Source organism: Podarcis pityusensis, assembly GCF_964106645.2.
Source record: "Podarcis pityusensis genome assembly, chromosome: 8".
Classification (NCBI taxonomy): domain Eukaryota; kingdom Metazoa; phylum Chordata; class Lepidosauria; order Squamata; family Lacertidae; genus Podarcis; species Podarcis pityusensis.
The window spans coordinates 52,477,699-52,496,063 of NC_138033.1; the positions used below are offsets into that span (position 1 = coordinate 52,477,699).

At 42.6% G+C, this 18,365-nt stretch overlaps 1 protein-coding gene across 1 annotated transcript in view; it reads right to left on the minus strand.

Annotated features, from left to right (window-relative positions):
* Positions 1–8,674: 8,674 nt before the first annotated feature.
* The window catches only part of RPGRIP1L (RPGRIP1 like), a 75,824-nt gene continuing 66,133 nt past the window's right edge, over positions 8,675–18,365 (minus strand). The window contains exons 24-26 of the mRNA XM_081018532.1: positions 15,833–15,917; positions 10,532–10,665; positions 8,675–8,932 (exon numbers count right to left, since the gene is read on the minus strand). Coding sequence (XP_080874658.1) covers positions 8,838–8,932; positions 10,532–10,665; positions 15,833–15,917 — 314 coding nt within the window. The 3' untranslated portion in view covers positions 8,675–8,837. The remainder of the gene's footprint in view (positions 8,933–10,531; positions 10,666–15,832; positions 15,918–18,365) is intronic.

The following is an 18,365-nucleotide window of genomic DNA, read 5'->3' on the forward strand; positions in this document are numbered from 1 at the left end:
AATAATTAAGACAAAGAGGGAAGCACAAATCCAGCCAGGATTGAACCTAGGACCTTCTACGTGGAAGGCAGATGTTCCACCACTGAGCTATGTCTGCTCCCCAAAATACTGTCCATGCACTGAGCCCCCTGATGGGGAGAACTGAAGATTGCAGTGGAATCTGCTAGTTTATTGATTTATGGCAAAACAGGCTAATTCGTGACACATTTTTTGGAGTGGTGGGAATGATTTGTTGAAAGTGCAGAACCTTCTGGATGTCATTAAAGGCTGATTATAATATAGACACTAACTGTAAGGAAGGCAAAATGTATTGAGGCAAGCATCCAAATCCCACTGAAGGAGTGCTGAGAAATTTTCAGCAGAGCTTCTGTTCTCCCATGCTCTGATGGGAGTTGTCTTGGAAAGAAGCGACTAACCTTCCGCCCTCCTGGATGCACTGATGGGGGGGGAAGAAGCAAATCCTGCAAAATTTATTTCTTGTGGACAGGGCCAACCTGACACATTTTGCTACTTGAAGCGAAGAAGAAGGTGACACCCTCACATTTGGAATCAGACTGGACAAGTTGAATCTTACTTCATAACTGTTCATGGGACAATATCATCCACTGTACCTGAAGGCAAGGGCCACATCCACACCTTACATTAAAAGCAGCATTATCCCATTTTAAGTCATGGCTTCCTGCAAAGAATCCTGGGTGTCATGAACTGGCAGAACAATGGGGAGGAGGAAGAGGGACACACCGAGGCAAGACGGGGATGGGAAGGAAGTACTCACAGGGTGACAGAGGACAGCGAGGGGATAGGGGTCAGTGCACAGGAACCAGAGCAGCAGGACCCATCAACAGAGCCAGAGGGGCCCCTGTCTCCATGAACATGGTGGGCTCTGAGGCTTAGGGAGCAGCGGGAGGGGTGCTCCAGGAGGCCAAGGCATGCAAGGGCCCACAGCCCAGTTCCCTAGCTGGCTAGGTGGGTCTTGCTAGCTTTGGGAGGAGGTGTGTGATGCCTCAGCTGGAGTAGGCTCAGAAAAGGTAAGGGTCACGTGCCTCATCAAGCCCAGATCCTGCAGTCAGCAGGCAAAGTATAAAAGGGAAGCAGAGCTGAGGTGCTATGTCTGTTCAGCTGCCCATGTTGATGGGCCTTAACTTGGATGTTCCTGCATGTCCAGGGGATTGTGCTTCGGGTTTGACTCTGGACTGTACCCTGACTGCTGGACTTTGGACTTGGCTACTTGGATCGACCCTGAACCTTCTTTCCTGACCTTTGGACTTCGCTTGTGTGGATCAACCCTTGGATTTTGAACTTGGCATACTGACTTCGTTTGTCAGATTCATCTGTTCCAGTGGGTCTATTTTGAGTAGGATAACATTGGAGGCAGAATAAGCTATTTGTTTCCCCACCCCTGCCCCTCCCTGGCACTCCTCTGTCTACATAGGACAACCCCCCTCCACTGTTCCACTGTACATATATATGCCATCCTTTAGCTCTTCATTTTTGGTTCTCTCCCTTTCTCTTGTTCCAGACCTCTCAGTCTTTCTGCTTTACTCTATCAATCTTCATCAGCGAAAAGACGATGGATAGGGAGGCTGTTTTATTGGGGGAATAATCAGAGCTCATCTCGCAACCCAGTTTTGGTCCCAATCCTCTAGTAGTTGAAAACACCAAACTAGTAGTTAGAGAGTGTCCCCACCCTGGTAGCCCTATTGGAATTTAACCAAGGTGTGGTAAAACATTGGCCGAGTGGCCCACATTCCCTCACTTGATGCTATCACATTAAGCAGAAAGAGTCCATGAGTAGAAACCCCCTCACAAAGCATAATGCCAAGATCTGAATGGAGCATCTATTCCTACCTTAAGAAAAAGATCAATGTCTATTTATAGTGACTGGTTATGATTAGAATACATGCTCTCTTGGTTACAACAATATCAAGACGGTATGGTTTTGCTTAATCTATGCTTAGTGTAAGCTAATAAAGCTGTCTGATAATGCTTCTGTTTAATTAGACAAACACTTGTGGGTATTTTGAAAGAACAAATGCCATCTCATTTAGGGGCATAATCACAGCCAAACCCATTATAAATAGCTTCCAAATAATGGTGGATTCTGATGTGCTCAAATAAACAGTGGATGCATATCACAGTGCAATATTTGTAAAATGCAAACTATAAGGTAATAATAAAATACAACTATTGCAAACATTCCCCCCTTATTGTCTGTATGCTTTATTTTTTTATTTTTATTTTTTTTATCCTGCCTTTCTCCCAGTGCACGATCCAAGGCGGCACACAGCATAAATTAAAACTGGTAACAACTAAAACACACACAATAAATATTTTTTTTTTAAAAAAGCAATAAAATAACCCTATAAAAACAGCACTGAAAAGCTTTAAAAAGCACACAGAAAAGCACAACACTGAACCTCAGATGATTCTGCCATAGCAGCCAATTAGTGGCCAAAGGCCTAGAGGGTGAGGAATGTAATTGTCTGTTGGCAAAAGGAAAGCAGCGAGGGGGCCAGCCTAGCCTCCACAATCTGGGAGCAGCCACTGAGAAGGCCCTTCCTCATGTCCTCATCAAAGCTTCCTGTGAGGTTGGCAGGACCTATGGAAAGGCCTCCCCAGAACACCTCAGAGCTGTATTACTTTGGAATAAGGCCTATTGAGATCAGCATGATTTACTTCCTAATATACATGCAAACGTAGCCTTGTTAGGGCCTTGTTTTGAGATATACAGCGGCATTCTTGGATTTCCTTAGGAAAACAGATTACTTGTAATCAATCACATACCACATTTCTCTCAGTCGCAGTGGCCAATGACCCTGCAGGAATGGCTCTGTTATCGTATAGAAAAATGATCACTCTGCCTATTATTGATTGGCCCTGAGTATTCAGAATCCAGAGGCTTCCCTTTGTTGGCTTAAGAATGAAATTTTGCTTTCCTGAGGGGGGGGGGGGACTATTTTCTTTTCTCTCTCTACATAAGGAAATAATTCTACGTTCTATCACGGTGCCAGTTTGACTGAATACATTAAGGGGAGAAAACCCTGTATTGTGCTAAATCCACAGAAATCCTGGGCGGATTGTTATTCAAACATGTGTAAGTGATGTTTTGTGTTTGAAACCACTGATGTTGGACTGCAAACAATAGTGTCATTTTGCAGAAGAAGAGTCATATGCGTTGGTATGAAGAGTTACCTTTTTCTTCACATACATGGGGCTATGTGGATTGTCCACACTTTGACCATGTCCGGACGATAATAGCTCAGCTCACGAAACTGGGGTCTTCACAAGCCTTTGGCTGTGTGTCCCTTTCACCTCTCCCTTTGTGGAAGCTACAATTCAACTAGGAAGTTTCCAATTAACCAGATTCCTATGTCATTCGAACCAGAAAGCAAAGACTATTAGCACTGGTGGCTCATCAGCGGAGGCAGAAGCAGCCATGGCCTCCTGGGATGGGTGAAGTGGCAGTGATGAGGTCAGGACAGCTCTGAGTTGGTGACAGCAGCTTCCGCAAACCAGAGGCCCCCCAACCTTGCTTCACCCTATTCCTGTCAAGCATGCCACCACCATAAAGTTACCACTGCCTCTGTGACCCTGCACAAGCCGCTGCTGATTATCGGCTTTAGTACATGTGAAGGGCTTGAAACTCCAAACAATAAAAAAGGAGATGGGAAACTCTAGTTAATCAGAGACTTTGGGGTTGAATTGCCTGTGCCATGAATGAGGAGCAAAGGGAGGGTGTATATGAAAGACCTAATCACCCCTGCTCTGAAAAACAACCACCACCACCTCCCTTGCATTCTCCTTTCACCCTTCACTGGACGGACAATGGCACAAGACCCTTGAAATCTTGTAGCTCTGAGTCCATATCAGCAGCAACTAAAGCATTGCAAGATAGGAACTGTGGCTTGAAAAAAAATATGCACACTAAAAGTCTGGCAATCTACCTTTTGTCCAGGGAATAACTCCTCTTGTGTAAACACAGAGTTTATTTATACACACACACACACACACACACACACACACACACACACACTTCCATCCATCCATCCATCCATCAATCAATCACTCAACCTCTTTTATTGGCATAGAAAGTTAAACACAGCAAGCACACTACAAACCAGCACTATTCAACTTTAAACTGCGAAATCTAGGTCTAGTTAAGCTTTGATAGTAATCACTGAATTTAATTCCATTCATCTGGGCTCTCCAGGTTCCTTTATTAAGTTGATATAAGGAAAGCAATAGCAAACCGTTGTAAATTGGAAGATGCAACACTGCCAACAATCTGAAGACAAATAATCTGAATAAACCACATTTGGAAACCATAATAGCTGTCAGGGTCTCTCTGTTTACATGTTGGTGGCTGGGAATTATTATTCATAACAAAGAGCAAAGTTCTGTAATTAACACAAATGTTTTTCACATCCCTACTGCAAGTGGGCTTCTGTCCATAGCTCCCTTTGCTGAGTAGAGGGGAGCATTTAGAGGAGCTGTAGCTTGGTGATAAGCACATGCTTGGCATGCAGAAGGCCCCAGGTTCAATCCCCAGCACTCTAGGAATGGCCCCACCCAGTCTGAAATCCCAGAGAGCTGCTGCCAGGAAGAGTAGATAAAGCTGCTGCCAGGAAGAGTAGGATATGGAAGTCATCTGAAGAAATACTGGACCTAGATTAAAGGTAAAGGTAAAGTAAAGGGACCCCTGACCATTAGGTCCAGTCGTGACCGACTCTGGGGTTGCGGCACTCATCTCGCTTTATTGGCCGAGGGAGCCGGCGTACAGCTTCCGGGTCATGTGGCCAGCATGAATAAGCCGCTTCTGGCGAACCAGAGCAGTGCACGGAAACGCCGTTTACCTTCCCGCTGGAGCGGTACCTATTTATCTGCTTGCATTTTGACGTGCTTTCGAACTGCTAGGTGGGCAGGAGCAGGGATCAAGCAACGGGAGCTCACCCCGTCATGGGGATTTGAACCGCCAGCCTTCTGATTGGCAAGTCCTAGGCTCTGTGGTTTAACCCACAGCGCCACCCATGTCCCATGGACCTAGATTAGGAGTGAATTTGCAGCCCTCCAGGTGTTGTTGGGACTCCCAATTCCCATCAGCCCCAGCCAGCACAGCCAAAGGTCAGAGATGGGGGGAAGTTGCAGCCCAACATCTGGTGGGCACCAGGTTGGGGTAGACAGTGCAGGACAAGATGGAGCACTGGCTCACCTACCTCAGCATTGTGTGCAGTACCCTTCAACCATCTTTAAGTAAAACTTCTTCTTACCATATACTTTTACAGTGCTGCTGCTGCTGCTGCTGTTGTTGTTGCAAACTGCCTTAGGGCCAAGCTATGACCCAGCTAGAAACTCCAACCCACCTGTCAATGACCAGTGGTTTATAGTAGGAAAGAGGAGCTTGCTGCTCTCCAGATGTTGTTGGAGTCCATTGGTTCCAGCTCATACAGCAAATTATCGGGGTTGACGAAGGTTGTAGTCAAACATAACCACATTTCCTATTCCTGAAATGACTAGCAAAGGTTCTTCCAAGGATTCCAAAAGGGGTCTTTCCCAGCCCTATCAGGAGATGATAGAGACACAGCCTGCAATACTCTGCACGGAGGTTCGTCTTTAACCTGAAACTGTTCTTAACCTGAAGCACCACTTTAGCTAATGGGGCCTCCTGCTGCTGCCACGCCGCCGAAGCACAATTTCTGTTCTCATCTTGAAGCAAAGTTCTTAACCTGAAGCACTATTTCTGGGTTAGCGGAGTCTGTAACCTGAGGCGTATGTAACCCAAGGTACCACTGTATGAGGCAACCAGTCAAGTTGTGCATTCACAGCAGTGCTGGTAGCAGTGGAAGAGAGAATAAATGTCATGGTGCATCTGCAGCAGCACAACCAGCCTTCATCTGCCCCAGCTGCAACAAAAGATGTCTCTCCTGTATCAGTCACTACAGCCACAGCAAGCACTATGACTGTCCAACAGTTTGACGTCACCTCTCAAAGGTCTACTCCTGCATTGTCTCCCGAGACACAGAGATGCATGCCAACCAACCACTCAGCCACAATGCCCTGCAATATTTTTGCTCCAGGTGAATTTATGACTTTTACACTTTCACCTTCAGTTGGCAAAGGCTAAATGCCAAGTCTTAAATTGTACACAGCTCCTGCTTGAGGATTTCCCGGAGGTATCTGGATGGACACTGGAACAAGATGCTGGACTAGGTGGGCAAGTGGCCTGATGCAGCAGGCTCTTCTGACATTAGGTTAAAACTGCAGATGCCTAAGCAAAATGAGAATTAACAACTTCCCAATTTTACCATCTAGTACAGCCTATTCAGAAAATAGTGTCCAACTAATTCTATTCACAGTAGACTCATAGAAATTAATGAACCTAAGTTAATCATGTTTATCAATTTCAATGAGTCTAGGACTAACATTGGACACAACCCATTCCTGTTAATTGGTGTGTGGAAAGCAGTTTATTATGGCGTAGGTTGCAATCCTACCCCCCACTCCATCTTGTTTGGAAATAAACCCCTTTGAATTCAATTGGATTTACTTCAGGATTAGGATTGCAGCTTTAGTTACCAGATGGCACAGGATCCAGAAGTCTCCTTTCTGTTGTGCTTGTATTTGAGGACAATAAAGTCCTTGTCTGGATTACTGACTGGTGTGTAAGTTTTCCATGAAACTCAGTTACACTACAGAACCTTGACAAATGGTGTTGTGTGTGTGAGGCGTCATGTTCACTTCTTTATAAGGAAGTGATTTTGTTTTGGGTTGCAAAATATTAGGTGAATAATGCAAACCTCCTGCTTAAATGCCGCAACTCCAGTTCTGAAAAGCCACTTTATTAATCTTGGTGTTGAATCTAGCTGTTTTAAATTACTGTAAAGTATAACAAGAAGTCTTAATGACAATATAGTTGTGGGGGGCCAAAGAACACTGGGAAATATGGGCCAAGAAATGAACTAAGAAGCAGCGCAAGTGAGAACACAAACATATGCCTGTTGACTGGGAATGGAAAGGGGGCTAAGGAATGTCACCATCTGTGGTTTCTAGAACATTCCATGGGATTAAATTGTTGTGAGAACTTGCCAAATGTATTCCTTGGAGATGGTCCTCCCCTAAAATTTGGAAATGAGGAGGACGGGAATTTAATGGCAGAATTTGGAGATTTCTGTGGTCAAAAATTTATATATTCTGATGGCTTCTCGATGTACATCAACAAATTAATATTGTATGGCTGCCATTTCAAAGCCTCCTCAAGGTGAAGAGGCGTATCTGAAGCCATTAGAGCACAGATGGTTCAAACTATATGCAGATATTCATAGTTGTGCTTTTTCTTTTTGCATTTTGTCTGGCTTTTTTTTTGCGCTGTTGAACTGTAATGAATTGTCTCATAATCTATTCCATCTTCTTGCCATTAGCAGGCTCTGAATGTTCACAAATAGGAGCAAAGAACTCATTTTCCAGAGCTTTAATCACACAAAGAGGGAATGCCTAATTCTGTAAATGAAATGGCCTGTGATCACTGAAGCAGAGATTTAATATATCACGGCAAATTAGGTAGATTTTAATAAATTACTTATCTTTCTGAATACTTTACATATGCTTACGAAATAAATATAGCCTGTTTTTTTGTAAACGGCAAAGGAGCCCCTTTACCTATAAAATTCCATTTAAAATACACTAAAAAAGATATTCAGAAATAGAAAAAGCATAAGCTATTCCAAATGAATCTTATCTAGAAATTTCTATCTTTTTTGAGGGGCTGATCCACGGCTCAATTAAAAAAAAATCAATTAAATCCTTCATCAGCATTGGTTGAAAGCTGGAAAATTGAGTTTCCAGGCTGTTTTCAATCATTGTTTATCAGGATACAACTATTTGTTATTCATGTTTTATATAAGTTTTAAGTGTGGTGGTGGTGGGGGTGAGGGTGAGAAGGGAACCAAAGGCCCAGCCTGGAGCGTAAGATAATCTGATCGATTCTTTTATGGTTTCATCTTGCACTTTGATAGCTATTAGTTGAAATATGTAAATCTCTTTTTCCTGCAGATGAAAAACAAAACAAAACAAAAAAGGGAGGTTTACGCAATCCTCTCCCTTCAAAAAACTTGATAATCACAAACAACTGATTATAATGTTAGCAGAAGGGCAAAAGTTGTGTGTTTCTTTTTATAAAAGCTTGCAGTAATTTAATAAGTCTTGGGACCAGTCTCCTTCTTTATATTTAATTGATAGAAACGGCATGCATCAAAGAAAACGCATACTGAGATTTAATGTGCATAAAATGGATATTAGCATTTTAAAGAGGCAGATTAACACATTAATCCAAGTAATTTTCATATATTGCTTCTAATAAAAGCTTCACAGTATAAAATCCTTAATGAGGCTAATCGCAGGCATTCCATTTAGTGGGGTGATTAGGGATAACATAAAAGTATTTTTAATCAGTTTTCTAAGGCTTAAGGTTTTTTTATTTTATTAAAAATTAAAAATTTGACTTGCATTTTTATTACTGTTTTATGTTAAGGCAAACATCATGTTGAAAATGCAAATAAAGCACATCATTCAATCATGTAGGTATTAATTATTTACAAGCTGGTGTCCATTGTGGGGTAGGGGCTGTAGCCTTAAGGGTGTGTGTTGGGGAGGGAAATGTATAAAAAGGAAAATCCAAACAGACAGGAAAATATACAAAGTTTACAGCTGCAAATTGTGCATCCTTCACATATAAATTATACATTAAATATTCTGTAGCATCTCTCTCTCTCTCTCTTCCTAGATCTAGCCTGTGTGTTGGTTATGTGGGGAGAAAGCACATCTGTCGACACAGGCTCTCATTTTCAGACCTCCTCATAGACTGCGCGCAGAGCATGGAGGGCTTCTACTGTTACTTTGAGCTTCCCAATTACCGCTCCACCATCTGGTGAATCCAAAACTGGAAAAGAAGCAGAGAGGGAAAGCAATGTCAATAGCAAATTCACAGACCCTCGCATTCCACACCTTTGAAGAGCTTCAACTTCGGGTGCAGAAATGCAAAGGCCCTTCATTCACACGCACAAAGAGATTGGTGTGTGTGTGTGTTGTAGTAACAGAACTCTTGGCCATTTCAAGTAAGCGCATCTGAGAACCGCAGTCAATTGCTCTTTTGAGACCGTGAGCTAACCACATCTCCAGATGGGGAGCATACGTTTAACACAGGCAGAACGAGATAAGTGTTGTGGAAAGTCCTGGGTTCTTGCCAACTACAAACACATAGGTGAAGGACCACTGCCATCACCTTCTTATGGTGGAGGAAGATGAAACCTGCTGTCCTGAACAACAGTGAGCTCTTCCTAGGTAGATTACACTGCATTAAAAAAAGACATTCCAAATTGGCTGCACATGGTCCCTCCCCATGACTAATAGGTTAATGACTGTCCAAGATTCACCTTATCTTCCTGGGAATTTAGGGTAGCTGTAACAATCTTGATGTAATAAACCATGGTTTATTGGACTAAGAAGGAGCCTTATGTATGTGTCCTCCAACCTTATCCTTTCCCTCCACCCACAGCTCAGTACTTCCATTGCTGTTTATTAAACCAGTTTCCCAGCGTATCCAAAATGGAAAACTGCCTTAATTTTTGTTTACAATCCAGAATATGAAAGCTGGATCTTCTAAAACACATGTCCTCAATCACACAGAAAACCAGCATGGTGCAGAGAGATCCACGTTCAAGTTTCCACATTGCTTCACTGGGTAAAACAGGCCCAGTCACTCATCTCCCAGCCCTAACCTAACTGAGCTGTTGCAAAGATACGGACAAAATCCAGGATAAACAACCAAAAAAACCCATCTAGTTGTGGCCTAAGATTACCAGTTCAAGAACAAATGCTGGATGTCTGGTTCAGAAGAATGTACCTAAGTTGTAAGGAAGATGGTGGGTTCAGTCTTGTTTTAGGAATTGCAGTAAACTCCTCCCAAACACCACCAGCTGCTAATACACCTTTTATAACTATATTTCACTTATGAGGTCTGGAATAGCACTCCAAGAACTGCCACAATCCAAAATCCACTTTTATAAAAATATTTATCTGGGCCAGCTCTATCATTAGGTAAAGTGGCTGCCTCAGTCAGCAGGTGATGAGGGGTGATGAGAGTTGTGTGTGTCACATGGCCTCTGCTCAGGTGTGGTGGGGAACACTCTGCAGTGGCTGTGTTTTGCACATGGAATGGAGAAGGGGGGAAGTGCTATTTTGTCCTTGTTTCAGACAACAAAATGAGTTGGGTCTTCTTTGCTATCTCTCTATAGGACTACCTGATAAAAATTCCACCTCTCCAAGCGGGAGGTGGGTGGAAGCCCAAACAAACCTGGGAAAGATTTGGGAACTGAGGGTTATAGCCAGTGCTACTCAGAGTAGACTCAAAAAAGTACATGAACCTGAATAACTTAGGTTCATTAATGTCTGTGGGTCTCCTCTAAGTAGAACTAGCATTGGATACAATCCTCAGAGCTGTGAGAAAGCAAAACTAAAGAGAAAATGCCCTCAAACTCACTGTTGATGTCTTGGTCAATGACGTCTTGCCCTTTCCGAAATATCTCCATTAGACTGACGTATGCAAAGCCAATATCTTCACACTCAAGATCTTGCTCATCCTCTGGAGGGTCACTTACTACTGTAAATCGTATGCTGAGAAGGGAAAAAAGGAAGGGGGAGGAGGTAATGAACTCAAATATTTATTTTTGGTATTTCAGTTTTAACTTCCATTGGAGAATCTCAGGGTCAATTACAAATTATTCACACTTTTAAGAACTGGGTGCTTTAATTTTAAAGGGAAAGCAGCCACAGGGCCCCAATCCACCAGTTTCCTGCCAGAAATTACTGCTTGTGGCTATTTCCTACTCAGAGTGCCATTTGCAGTAAATAGCACATTTGGGGGAAATTGTCAGCCCAAGGTGTGTATAGCATTTTCAGAAGGAAACTAGGCTGCAGTCTCATTTTGAGATCATCGTGCACGGCTTTAGACCAGCTTCCTATGCCCTTGCTCTGTTCCTCCTGTTCTATAAGGGCTACAACACTGTTGAGAGGTTCCCAACACACTCAGTGAGGGACCAGGATGCAAAGAGCACAGGAATATAGGAATCTGCCTAATATAGAGTCAGACCATTGGGCCCGTCTAGTTCAATATGGTCTACAGTGGCTGGAAATGGTTCTCCAGGGTTTCAGACAAGGATGTTTTCAAGCCTTACCTGGAGATGCTGGGGACTGAACCTGGGACCTTCCGTATGCAAAGTAAATGCTATAACCATTGAGCAACAGTCCCTAAGCATATGCTTATGTATATGCTCAAGGCAGCTTCGGGATTTGTGTTTCTAAAGCACCTGCCGCCCCACTCCTCTGCTGAATGACAACCCATCACTCAAGGGAGTTTTTCAAAAGCAGCTGATGATGCAACATTGTGCTGGTGTGGGTGAAATGGATATAGAGGCAAAAAATCCCACTTGGCTCCCTAAAGGCCTTGGACAAACTTCCAAGTAGCTCTTTGAATTCTGTCCTGGGGCTCCAGTTCCCAGTAGTGTCCAATGGATTCAGAGGTCTGCAGGCGATGGTGAGGATACAAGGAACTGCAGATTTGGATTTGAAGGTCAAGGATAACAGTTCGACATGCTGCGTGGCAAATGTTTTCTTTCTTTTTTAAAGAAACTCTGAGTGTCAAGCCCCTTTTGTGACAGGCCACATGGTTCTGCTATTCAAAGAGCAAAAATCAGGGATATGGCCAGTGCCTGTGGTGGCCGCAGTGCCATTCTTTCACCAGAAAGTTCACAGGAAGTAACAACAACAACAACAACAACAACAACAACAACAACTATGTGGCCTTCCAAGAACATGCAACAAGGTTAAGCTGCAGAAAATATGACATTGTGAGTCTTGGCTTTAAACGTATTAATTTTTTTAATATGTACACAAGAAGACAACTTTCCCTTTGTATCTGTATTGTTCTCTCTGTCTTTCTCTCTCTCAAAAAAACCACACCACAAAAACCTTTTGTCAGCAAGAGAAGATCCCACGATTCTGTTAAACAGAGCTTTCAAACACATATGTAAAATATATGAGAATGTCCTCTAGCTGTATGCATTCCTCACAGCATAAAGTATCTTAGTCACAATGCTAAGACGCGCTGTAAGTTCTGCCAATAAAATTATCCACTTAAGTACAAAGAATTGGAACGAACTGTCCTTTGGAATGCGACACTCGCTTGAGTCAGGATACAGAATAAAACTATTTGGGGCAAATTTAAAAGTACATTATCCTTTAAGGAGCAGACAAATAGCCTACTTCCCACTACTTCCCCCTGCTATGTTCTCCTGCATTTGTTTACTTGAAAACACGGAATAGTACAAACCATAGAGACACATGTAACTTATTAACTTTCCCTGGCACCTTCATCAATGCCACAATCGGGAGGTCTAGCCAGACCACAGAATGTTGGCTTTGTAGACAGTCAAAGTATGCTGCGTATGTCAAGAAATGACATCTATGAAACATCAACGTCAGTGAGAATTAATCCCACTGTTGATATTGTAGATACTGTTTTAGAAAACACATTCGCTTCTAAAAGATCAAAATGGGAATGGTAAGGGGAAGCACCTTCCTACATAAGATAGGACTGAAGCCAAATCTTGTTTTCATTTCATGAAATGTTAGTGGGTTAAAGTGGGGTTATACTATTGATCGAACCCTATTCTGTGAGATTTGTTGTGAGTGTGCTTGTTATCTGTGTTATCTGCTCCAACAAAACCGGCATCTCATTCCTTTCCCCTTCATTTCACCCTTCTAGGCTTAAAGAAACTCTTGCTGCCTTAAAGGCCCCCAGATGTTAAACTGGTTAAATTAATTTATTAATATTTTTAGGATACAATCCTATATGTCAGGTGAAAGTTCCCTGTACTCAGTGGGGCTTACTTCACAGTAGAGAGGTACAGGGATGCACTGTAACTTGATTAATCCGTGGGAAGAGCCTTTAAACCAGGGATGGCAAACCTCCTCTAGATGCTGTTCGCCTAAAACTCCCATAATTCCTATTGGCTGGGGCTGATGAGAGCTGTGATTGAATAACATCTGAAGTGCCACAGGTTAGCCATCCCAGATTTAAATCAAAGGGTTTGAAATATAAAATCTGGGTGGGTGGTTTGGTTCTGATGTGCGCTTCTTATCATCTTACTAAAACTCTGCATTTATGGAACACATTTCAAGAGTTCCAAACTTTCCGCACTCCTTTCAAACAGGTAATAGACCAATATTATTACAGTCCCCCTTGCCCCTACTGCTGAGAGACTGAGGAGGGGAGGCCTTTGGAGAAGTATGGGTTCAGTGTTCAAGTTACGCAATTTTAGTCCTAATTTCCGTTATCACTGATTTAGCCTATCGCTATAGCTAGACCATGTGCAGCCAATTTGGAATGATATTTTTATCCTGGGTCCTTTGGTTTCCTAAACTTTAAAGTTTTTAGTTCCTGTTTCAAATGGGGGGGGGAAGTTCTGGTATTATTATTATTATTATATAAGGCATTGTGATAGGAAACATGTGCCGAGGGAGCAATACGCCAACTTCAAAATGTGCTGCATCTGTGCATTCGAGGGCTGCATCTCCCTTCCTGATGGCCCAACTTCTAAAAGGTGGAATGAGAGTGAGGAGGCTTTATGGATGAGCCTGCCCAGACGGCAAGGCTTGCTTCAGATGTTCTGGAGGTGGGATGGTAACTTCTGAAAAACGCTTCCATGTGGCGGAAGCCTTTTGCGGATACCGTAGCAGATGCAGATGCCTTTTTGTGTGGACGTGTTCAGCCACGTGCTGAGCTGCCATACTAATTCCCCACAGAGGGAGATGTCCTGGCTTGGCACGCAAGTGATCCACATGGGGTTGCGCCAGTCATGGCATTATGGTAATTATGATGCCACAGCAGGGCATGAATTGCTATTTTATTGCCGATGCTCCACACTTTTGAAATGCACGCGGAACAGTACCTTTAACCGCAAGGGTCAAAAACCAGATTTCTAGGAAAAGGTAGGGATTTCAAAATGAATGACTGAATGCAACTGAACAAGAAAGTGAGCATCTTGTTTGCAATGAGGGCAAGGTACAGATTTATATGGTCTGGGGCAGAATCTACTCATGAGATCTCATTTGAAGTACGGTGTCCATTTCTGGCCACCGCAAGGCAAGAGCTGATAAGCACAACCTATGGTGACTCAGACTACTCAGCCACCCAGCCTAGTACTGTGTATTCTGATTGGCAGGAGCTTGCCATGGTCTTGCTCAGAGAAGGTACATGATATCCTTTTAACTGGAGAGGCCAGAGACTGAACATGAATATGCATGCAAAGCATATGCTCTGCTACTGAGCTATATAATTCAAGAAGGACACTCACAAGAGAGTGATGAAGAATCTCCAACAAGACAAATTAGATCAAGAAAGAGGCATCTAGTTCCTTCAACCTAATTCTAGATGGTAAAAAGCAGCGTTTGAAGCATGGCGATGGAATATGTACACCAATTCCACATAATTAAGATGTCAGCAGTAAGGGAAACATGTTTCTAGTGAGCCTGTTATAAAGCAGGAGTGGATCTGAATGACATGTTAGCACACTGTATTTTGAGATTATATATAATCTGATTTATTTTTTTTAAAAAAATATTTTAAGAGATTATACCTTGCCCTTCAAAATGTAACACAGGACAGAGTATAATTGTGGGAATATGTAGGAATTAAACCAACACATGCCCGCAATTATGTGCATTGGATTCCTACTGAAATAAATGAGACTTGAGCATTACTAACTGCTGGTTGTGACATAAGGTGAATGGTTGAGCAATGGTATTTGCTTCCTGAGGAATCTGTGGCCTTTCCCTGGAGGCTTTGAAGGTGAGGGAAGAGGAGAATCATTTCAGAACACAAGGAAAAGGTTATCTATCTCGCGTTCAATGCATGGGTTTTCGAAAGATTTCAGTAGGAAAGGATTTAATCTTCTACCCTTGGAATGACATGGACTTAACCTTGCACAATGATTGTACAGAGGAAGCATGCCAATGTTTGTGGAATTTCAGCATTTGCGTGAAATATCCTGCTTAGTCACTGGACTCAAATTAGTCCTGTGAAACAACGATCGGGACACAGAATATGGCACTATTGGGAAATCTGTAACTTTATTTGGAGTTCTGCTCGCACCAGCATGTTATCCATCTTACTAATGTATGCAGTAAATCTGGAAGTCCTTTCCTTGTTTGCAGAAATGAAAAAAAGAAAAGAAAAATCTTTCTGAACTTCAAAGTGCTTTAGATGTGATACATGCCTGCTCTTAAGGGATCACTTTATGGCACTTCCTGTCGGATTCCATTAAAAAATTGTGCACCAGCCAACATATGAAGCTCAATTTTAAAGTAAAATAGAGAAAACAAAGACTACCGTCTTATTGCCAAGTACTACCCTCAGGTCTGCACTGCTTATCTGTCTATATATGGATAACTTAAATGTGTGAAAGGCTGACTGGGAACCCTTCTACCTGAACCAGCAGCTATTCTGAACCACAATCAAAACGGCATGGATCAATTACTCCTTTACAAGGAGAATGACTGTCCTGTTGAAGGGGGGAAAATGGTACACATTGTGCTTGTTGTTCTTTTCTGGGTTGTTTTTTTTGGGGGGGGGGGGATGAAAATTATAAATAATAAATAAAATTCAGGTGCTACTATGTGACAACATCATGTACCCTTGAAAAAAAACATGTAGCATTTATTACACAGAAATACAAAATTGTGAAGTTGAAGGGCATCTGACCCATTCTGCTGCAAAATTTACCTTCCAGGGCTGGGCTCTGATCCTTGAAGCATGGCCTTGAGGAAATCGCGCTTCACTTTGTTGTTTGCCTGGTCCACATGTATCACTGAAAAACGCAACAGGAAATGGCAATGGCTGTGATTACTTGCAATGAACGAAATGAACACAATTTGCTTTGCTAGTTAGTTTTCAAAGTAACTTCCTTTCGTTTTAAGTCATCAAAATGGGTATTATCCCACAAAGCCCAGCTGCAGAGAGGAATGACATGGTAAGGCGAAGAATGCCTACAGACTTTATAGTAAAATTATTTTCTTTTTGATGAACAGGGGTCCATTGGATAAGGCAGGTATCCAATCACTATGAAATTTCAGTGGTATAAATTCTTACTACATGGGAACACACCTGTATTCAAATATTCCTTCAGCCAATGTCCATGATGAACAGTTCCTGTTTATGGCTTAGATGACTGTACATTACAATGTGGCATGATTCTATTTTATTTTTCTTTCATTCTGGACAACTCCGAAGGATCACAGCTGAGTTGGGGAGCACAAGTCCCCCCGGTTCATTGGGCTAGGAAAGCCCCCTTAACCTAGTCTTTCCCAACCTTGAGTCCTCATATGTTTTTGGACTATTACTCCCATCATCTTTGCCTGTTGGTCATGCTGGCTGGGAATGATGTTGGGTTGCAGTCCAACATCTGGAGGCCCAAGACGGGAAGGTTGCCTTAACCCAAGGTTTTAAGTAAGAGAGCTCATTTCAGCTGGAGTAGAATCTACCAAATGTTTAAATGTACCAAAGATCTGCTTCTGTATAAGATGTTACCATATGTATCCTTTAATGAGAGTAAGTAAATCCTTTTACTGTACTCAATTTCTCCCCCTCACACTGAAGGGAAGGATTGTGGGATAGTTCTTAATGCCCTGCTTTGAGGAACAGAATTAAAAACCAGAATCCACTAAACGGCAAATTTTATAAATAAGAAAGTGTAGTGTAGATGAACAGAAAGTAGACATAATGCTACATAATCCAGAGAAGTATCTACTTTTAGAAAACGAAAGCAAAATGTAGAAATACCTGTGGGATTAGAATCCTTATGTCTGAGGGCCCTTATAATGATTTTGTTGAGTCTTAAATACATTTAACTGCTCAGCTGTGCATATCACAGAGTTGGTTGAAATGTGGTAAAGAGGGGGATTTCCCCCCCACCCACATTTAATAAATATTTAATGCTTGTAGCCATAGGCTACTGCAAATACAGCAAAATCCCTATCAGCATGGACATAAAACACGGATAAATATACTCTCTGTTCAAAATGTAATCAAAATTAAAATGAACTTAAAACTTTCTAGTATTACTCATAGATTTAACTGGCTCAAATTTTCAAGCCACCTTCTACAAAGCACTGGTGTTTGGTTCAAGATTTGCAGCTGGATTTTCTTTGCAGCAATTGGAAACAGTGCAACTTTCTGCATTCATCAGAAAGTAAGTCAGTTACTATTACCTGTATTGCTCACCTATCTCCACACACACTGTGACACAAGATAACCATATATATTTTTCTGCGACAGGTGTACGGTAGGCAGTGCAATAAATAATGTAGTATATCAACCATTTCCATTTGTTTATTATCTGTTTCCTGAAGCACTCTTGATGCAAGGCACTGAGTGTAAGACACTGGCTCCCACATTTGAGTTGGCTTGTCTTTGAAGACATTCTCCAATGGTCCTGTTCTGAGTGGCCCACCTTTTGAAGCAGGGCAGGTGGGTTCCACTGCTGCTCCCCAGCAAGTGGTATTAGGAGAAACACTGTCCTTGAACTACAGGGAAGCACATTGCTCTAAATGTAAGGAAGCACTTCCTAACTGTAAATATAGAACATGAAACAGGAAGCACAGGAAAGCAGTGGAAATGCCCCCCCCTTTTGCATAGGGGGCACCTTTTTTGGGGTACAAACATAAGAGACTGGTTCAAGTAATGGGTCCAACTAGCAGAAGCCCACACAATGACTTTTGCTAGTGCAATGGGGCTTCCCACCTCATCTGCCCCAATTGGCTCAGTGGTGGCATGAGAGAAATTCTAGAATAGATCCTTCCATCAGGTAGGCAGAAATGCTTGCACTGACAGAGCAATCTTATTAATGCTATGTTGAATTCCTCCCAAGCACTTACAAGACATCTGCTGGCTATTGGACTCGCAGCTGTCCAAGGCAGCGCAGTCAATTCTGCGTCCGGGGCAGCTGTCTACCAGCTCCACCTGGTACGCAGGCTGAGACCCTACCTGCCCGCGGACTGTCTCGCCAGAGTGGTGCATGCTCTAGTTATCTCCTGCTTGGACTACTGCAATGCGCTCTCTGTGGGGCTACCTTTGAAGGTGACTTGGAAACTACAACTAATCCAGAATGCAGCAGCTAGACTGGTGACTGGGAGTCACCAGGACCATATAACACCAGTCCTAAAGGATCTTCACTGACTCCCAGTACATTTCCAAGCACAATTCAAAGTGTTGGTGCTGACCTTTAAAGCCCTAAATGGCCTCGGCCAAGTATACCTGA